This window comes from Petaurus breviceps, unplaced genomic scaffold, assembly GCF_028583685.1.
Source record: "Petaurus breviceps papuanus isolate PSGF00001 unplaced genomic scaffold, PetGlider_PUasm1.0 90825, whole genome shotgun sequence".
Taxonomy (NCBI): domain Eukaryota; kingdom Metazoa; phylum Chordata; class Mammalia; order Diprotodontia; family Petauridae; genus Petaurus; species Petaurus breviceps.
This window is the reverse complement of record NW_027187353.1, coordinates 4,364,661-4,371,091: the sequence shown is the minus strand read 5'-3', so window position 1 is coordinate 4,371,091 and position 6,431 is coordinate 4,364,661. Positions and strand designations below refer to the sequence as shown.

Sequence of the window (6,431 nt, the reverse complement as noted above, 5' to 3'; positions counted from 1 at the left end):
CCCCCCAAATCTGCTGTTAACTTCTCTTTCCTTTCTCTTAAGTCCTCCCTGCTCATAAAATCCCCCCGCCCTGATGAAAGGATGAGCCCTCCTCTGAGTTGCCCCTCCCAGGCCCCCAGACCTGAGATGGCCGAGCCCAAGCTCGGGCTGGACCGGCTCCCCTCCCCCACCGCGGATGCCCTTAAAATCCCCGGCCACCTCTCTTTGAAAACCTCCATTTTCCCCGTAAAATCTCCGTCTTCCCCCGCCCATAAACATGCTTCCTTCCCCTCCTGAAATCCCCGGCCTGATTCTAGACCTCCCTCCCCGAGCTCTGCCCGGCCTCTCACCGGGATCCCCGAACCCGGGCCTCAGGGGCTTCCGCCCCCAAAGGGCCTCCACAAGCCCCCCCGACCGACGACCCCTGCTGAAGCGTTCTCTCCCCTGCCCCCTTGCCAATATCACGTCCCCGCCCCTCCCCCCGCCCCAGGTCCATTTCACTCTAGAAATAGACTAGCTCTCCGGGCTTCTGAAACTGCCGCGCCCCCAGGACCAGCCCTCCGCCTCGGCCCCCGAGCCCACTGCCAGGTGTGCCCAGGGCTCGCTCAGATGTTTGGCGTGCTGTCCCTTCTGCTGCCATGCCCACCCCCTTGCTCTGCCCTGAGACCATATGGCAGCCCGTGGAAACTAAGACTGTGGTTTAGGGAGAGGGTGAGCTGCAGAACCCCAGTGAAGGTATCTTAGCTATTCCAGGAAAGCAAGGCTGGGGAGTCCCCAAAATTCGATAAGTATTCACAGCTGGGCCCCAGCTGGGCCCTGGGCAGAGGAAAAGAGCCAGTGTTTTTGTTGTGATAATTCCAGTCCTGAAAATGAAAGAGATACTTGAGGCTGCAGCCTCGGACTTGGGCCTAGTGTTTTCTTACTTGATGGTTTGAACACCCTAGATCTTTTCCTTTGCCGATTTTCTCACCTTTGGCAATGTGGTTTGACCTCTCCCTCATTCAGCCTGGGTAGGACAGAACTGGGGTAGGGTTTTATAGAGACAACCCCTTTGGCAAAGCATAGTTGGCTGCCTTCCACCTTCCTCTGGCCCTGTTTTCAATGCCCTTGAAAAGAAAAATTTTCAACCTCTGTGGTGCTGATTTGAGAGGTGGTGGGGGATGAAGTTGCAGCAGCAACCCTCCAGAATAACTATGGGGTACAGGATTGGTCAGGATCCAGGGAGAGGGCAGGTGCCAGCCAAGGCTGGGCTGGATGTTCTTGTTGGCCCAGTTTTCCTAATGCCAGCAACATGTGAAAAACTGACAAGGAGGCTGTGCCCTTAGTGCCTCTGAACAGACAGCTGGCCTCTTAACCAGCGTGGCATCTGGATGAGGTTTGACTTTCCCCATTCCTCAGCATGCAGGAGAACTGGAGAGGTTTGGGACTACTTTTAAAAGCCATTCTGTTCCATGGCTCACCTCAGAAACTTGGTGTTTTAATCTGTTGGGCCCCCCTGGGGTGTCAGTGAGTCTGGGAAATGGGCCTTAGGGCTAGCAGACTTTTGGAGCCAGGTGAACCTGGAAGTCTTTCATGTCTGGTCAGGCCATGGGCAGCTTTCCACCCAAGTCATTTGGAAATGTTTTAAAATTCTGTATTGGTCTGAATGAGCCTGTACCTAAATATAGGTTTTCACTTCTAAAATGAAATCTTTTTGAAAGGAATATACATACATACACACAAACACTCTGTGTGTATACATATATGTATATGTATACATATACATATAATTATTTTTCATTATTAATCCCTTTTGGACACTAAGATTTCAGCAGGCTTCCAGATGTGTGTTGCCAAAAAGAGGCCAACAGGTTATATATAATGTTGCCATATGGTTTCTCTACATCCACTTTTTTCTTCTGTGTCATTGAGTTCCATGGAGCCACTTTGGCAGTTAATAGCAGTAGCCTGAGTTTTTGAGACAGATTGCCCTACCTTTGTGAAGGCAGGATCTCCTCCTACCTAAGCTACCCTCCCTCCCAGTGGTCCTGTCCATCCTGGGCAGTGGGGAGAAGGCAAAGAGAGACGCTGGGCTTTGCAGTAAATTTCCTTTTCCCTAAGAAGATCAGGGCTGGCCTGCAGGTGGGAGTTTTCAAGGAATTCTGCCACTTTGAGTTTCGGGGGCATCCATTGCAGACTACTCTAGCTCTTAATACCATCTGGGAGATCAGAAGGTTTTAGTTATGTGTATGGAACTAAGAATATTATTATAAACTACATAGGGTTGATATAAACTGGATTTGGGGGAAATATGGCCTAGATTTGAAGCAATATGGTACCCTCTATTAGCTTAACATAACCTAGCATTGTTATTGGAATCCCTTTTACACTTAGGAATAAAGCTGACCCTTGATTTGATGGACAGCAGGATGGCATCTTGGACTCTACAAGACATTTCTGTAAAAACCCCATCCAGGAGGCAGCTAGGTAGTTTAGTGGATAGAACAGGACTTGGAGTCAGGAAGGCTAGAATTCAAATTCTTGTCTCAGTCACTATTTGTGTGACCCTGAGCCAGGCATTTCACCTCAGCCTCAGTTTCCTCTTCAGTAAGATTGGGATAATAATAGCACTTACCTTCCGGGGTGGAGGATAAAATGAGAAAATTTGTAAAGCACTTTGCAAACCTTAAAGAGCTATGTAAATGCAGGTTACATTGTCTTTACCATTGGCATCATTGTCATTCTAGGACTCCTGATTTTCTGCTATGGCCTGGAGGTGATCCAGGTCTTTCAAAGCTGTGCTCCTGGAACCCAGACTCTGGCAGTTTCTCCCTAAATTGGAGAGCCTTCAAGGACAAGGCCAGGGACAGACTTTATGTCAGAGGACCAGCTAGTTAAATGTGAATAGGCTTGTCACCAGAGTAACAAGAGGGTGGCAGATATTCTTTGGCACCTTGCTAAGAGGGTTTATGATCAGTATTGGAATCAAAAGGATTGTCTATATCAATGAAGTAGTGCAATTAAAAGTGCTAAAGAAACACTCTAAAGTCTATGTGGACATGTACATGTAGATGATCTTAGGGGCTCAGAATGTAATCTTTGACCTAAAACAGGTTCCTAAATCACTTAATAAACCCTGTGATTGAAGATGAGAACCTCCATTGAAATGTCAAGTCAAATCAGGCCTGGCCCCTACTCCAGCCACAGTGAAACATTTTTGGTGGCTATTAGATGCATATTTTTGTTCCCCAGCTTGGGTACTTAGCCTTGGGGATAATTACAGGATACTAATGTAACATTAGTCAGCTGATCTTAAAAGGCTTTTTAAACATAAAGCATTAAACAAAATTCACCCTGAAGTTGTTAGCAATGCCTTTATGGAATATTTATCCCCCTGGAACTGTACTTTCTAGGTCCCTCTTCAGCCTTATAAGGTGAGAGTTGTGAAGGGGATGGGAAATCCTCAGTGAGCATCCTGAGACACAGAGCTACTTTTTCTAAGTCATATGGGAAGGTCAGTGCATTCACACAGGCCAGAGCTTCAGTTTGAGTCACTCCTCTCTCTAGTGAGCAGTGCATTAGTCCGGAACTGACCAGGTTAGTGGAGGATAGTTCCACCTGAGTGATGAGCAGAGGGAGAGGGTTGCAGGACAGGAATGGTTGGATTAAAATTGGATGCCCATCAAGCTAACAAAAGGACTTGTTCCATGGGTGGGCCTCCAGGCCCACTAGTCCAGGACTTTGGAGTTGGTGGAGTAGGGAGGCCCCATTTCATTTCTTCTTTGGATCACATGTGGTAATTTCATTGGAGTTGGAGAGAGATCTCTGTACTCTGCAAACCAGAGACCATTATTAGCAAAACCTTAGGGGCCAGGTTTCTACGGTGAAGCAATAGGCTTCTTTCCAACCTAGCCGGTGAGGACCACCCTGGCCTGCTGCTCCTTTACTTTGGAAAGAGAGATTGGGAACCACCTCCTCTGCTAGGCAGGGGATCGAAGTTCAGTTTGGGACTAAGGAGCCTTCTGGTTGGCACACTTTGGGACTCACAGTGCTCCCAGCTGTGAAGGTAGAACAAGGTGCAGGAGACAGGTGCTAGAGCCAGACAGCTGGATCGGTTCTCCAGAGAAACCTGTAGACACTTTACACAGAAGGGGCAGTAGGAAAGGTCACTAGGGTCAGGGCCCTGCAAAGGTCAGTAGAACCAGTTTTCTGACCACTGGCCTGCCAGATTCCTATCCAGCACCTAACCAGAATGACTTTTAACTTTTCATGTGCTGAGGTGCCCAATCTAGGTGGGGTTTTGCCTTCATCTTATCATTAATTCAAGATTCGTTGCTGTTCTTTGTGTCTCCATGTCCTTTTTCCCTACATGACCTCCTTCTGCCTTAGAGAAGCAGTGGAGTCTAGGTTTGGGACAGCAGAGAATTCAGGCAGGGAAATGAACAACTTATTTGTTTCCTTACCACCATCAGTGACTGCAACATGCCCCCATCTCCCTGCTTTCTTTGGATCTTACCTAGATGATACCTGTCTTTATTTCCCTCTCCAGATGGGGCTCCTTGGGAGCTCCCTCCTTATTCATGGAAGAGAGCCAGAGCCCCAGAACCTGTTGACCCTACTGAACTCCTTCCCAAGCCAGACTAGGCCTTCAGTGCTAGGTTGTTGGTACTGACAACCAGCCTTTTACATGGAAGGAAGAAATCTGTTGTTGCTCTTCAGCAGGAAAGTGTTACTCATTAGCTGTAGTACGCAGGAGGTTTGGCCTGTTTGTCCAGTACAACCTCAGTTTTTTTTCTTGATTAATAGCCATGCTTGGGGAGAGGGGAACTTGTCCTCAGAGCTAGAACAATAGGTGTCCTCTTTAGTATTCCCCCTGACATGACCAGTTTCCTAGGCTCCACGCTGGCTAGGTTGGCTAACTCCAGTCCCTGCAGTTAGCGGCCTCTGTCCCTGATGGAGCCTGCTAGCATTTCTATGAGTCTTTCTCTTGTGTCCTAGATGCATCACTGTAAAAGATACCGCTCCCCCGAGCAGGACTCTTACCTAAGTCACAGATGGAAGAGGAGGAGGTCTTACAGCCGGGAACATGAGGGGAGACTTCGATATCCATCTCGAAGGGAACTACTTCCCCCCAGAAGATCTCGATCCAGAAGGTGAGAGCCTGTCAGGAAGGAGAAGGGCAGGGAGAGTGGTGGGCAGCATTTTGTTGTGACTCTTAGCATCTCAGGAAGACTTTTGGCTTGCTGCCATCGTCTTCCTGTCTCCTTGCTATGTCCACTCTTGTTCAGCTCCTCCACTGGCTCTTCCTTTCTTTCTGTGGTGAATTTAGGTGTGTTATCCTTAGTTTCCAGATCTTGGCCTCCTGCTCTTTGCTTACCTTGGAGGGCCAGGCTTACTGGCATGACTCCATTCTGTTACTACTGTTCACTTCTCTTCCTTTTTTTTTTCCTCCCCTAAATTATTTAATGCCACATCTTTGTCTACTCATTATGACCAGAGGGAGAGTTCTTAACCAATAAGGAAAAGAGAAATATCATAAAAAGACAAAATAGATCATTTTGATTACCTGAATTAAAAAAAAATAAGCGAATCAATTCAGTGTAGCTAGGTAAGAAGGTAAGCTGTTGATTAGGAAAAAAAATTTGTATCAGCTCTCGCTAATATTTGATATCCTCATGTATTGTTTATGTGAAGAATTAGCACAAATATATAAGACCGAGAGCCATTCCCGGTTGCTAAAGGGTATGAACAAAGAGTTCTCAAAAGAAGAATTACACATTATTGAAAGATGTATAAGATTGCTTCGTTTCACTGATAGGAGAAATGCTAGTCACAACACCTTAGGCCTCATGCTTAGCAAATTGGCCAAGATGACGAAAGACTGAAATAGTCACTGTTGGAGGAACTTCAGACGTACAGGAGCAGCAGGGTGCCCTGTTGGTGGAGTGTCAGTGGGTCCAGCTGTTCTGGAAGCAAGAGCTGCCACCACTAGACCCACCCTCAGGAGTCAGAAAGAAGGGACTGCTATTCACCCAGATAGTCCTTGCAGCTTTTCTATGCTAGGGAGAGGAACTGGGAACAGTAAAAAATGCTATGGCTCTGTTAGACAAATTGGAGTGTGTTAATAGACCAGAGTATCGCTCTGCATTAGGAATGGTAAATGTGCAGAGTTCAGAGAAGCAAGCAGAAAATTCACACTGAACCAGAGAGACGAGCAGAGCCAGGAAAGCAGTGTGCACAGCAAGTACAGCCATGTAAGTGGAGAGGACAAGCCAGAGAGATGGACTGCTGTGGCACCGTTAGCACCAAGCTCAGCCCCAGAGAACATGCCACAAAACACCCTCTTGCTCTGCAGGTCTTGGAGTGTTACAGGTGCTGTCACATGTGGTTGAGGTGTTAGTTTCTGTTGAGCTGCCTTTTTCCCCCCTGTTTTAATTCTTGGTTGCAAGAAATGGCAGTCTGGCAGGGGCAGG

The 6,431-nt window shown here is 47.4% G+C and overlaps 1 protein-coding gene across 2 annotated transcripts in view; it reads left to right on the top strand.

The window, feature by feature from the left end:
- CLK3 (CDC like kinase 3) overlaps positions 1-6,431 on the top strand; it is a 29,780-nt gene that overhangs the window by 505 nt on the left and 22,844 nt on the right. For both annotated transcript variants that reach the window (XM_069071169.1, XM_069071168.1), the window contains exon 2: positions 4,957-5,111. In XM_069071169.1, coding sequence (XP_068927270.1) covers positions 4,957-5,111 — 155 coding nt within the window. The remainder of the gene's footprint in view (positions 1-4,956; positions 5,112-6,431) is intronic.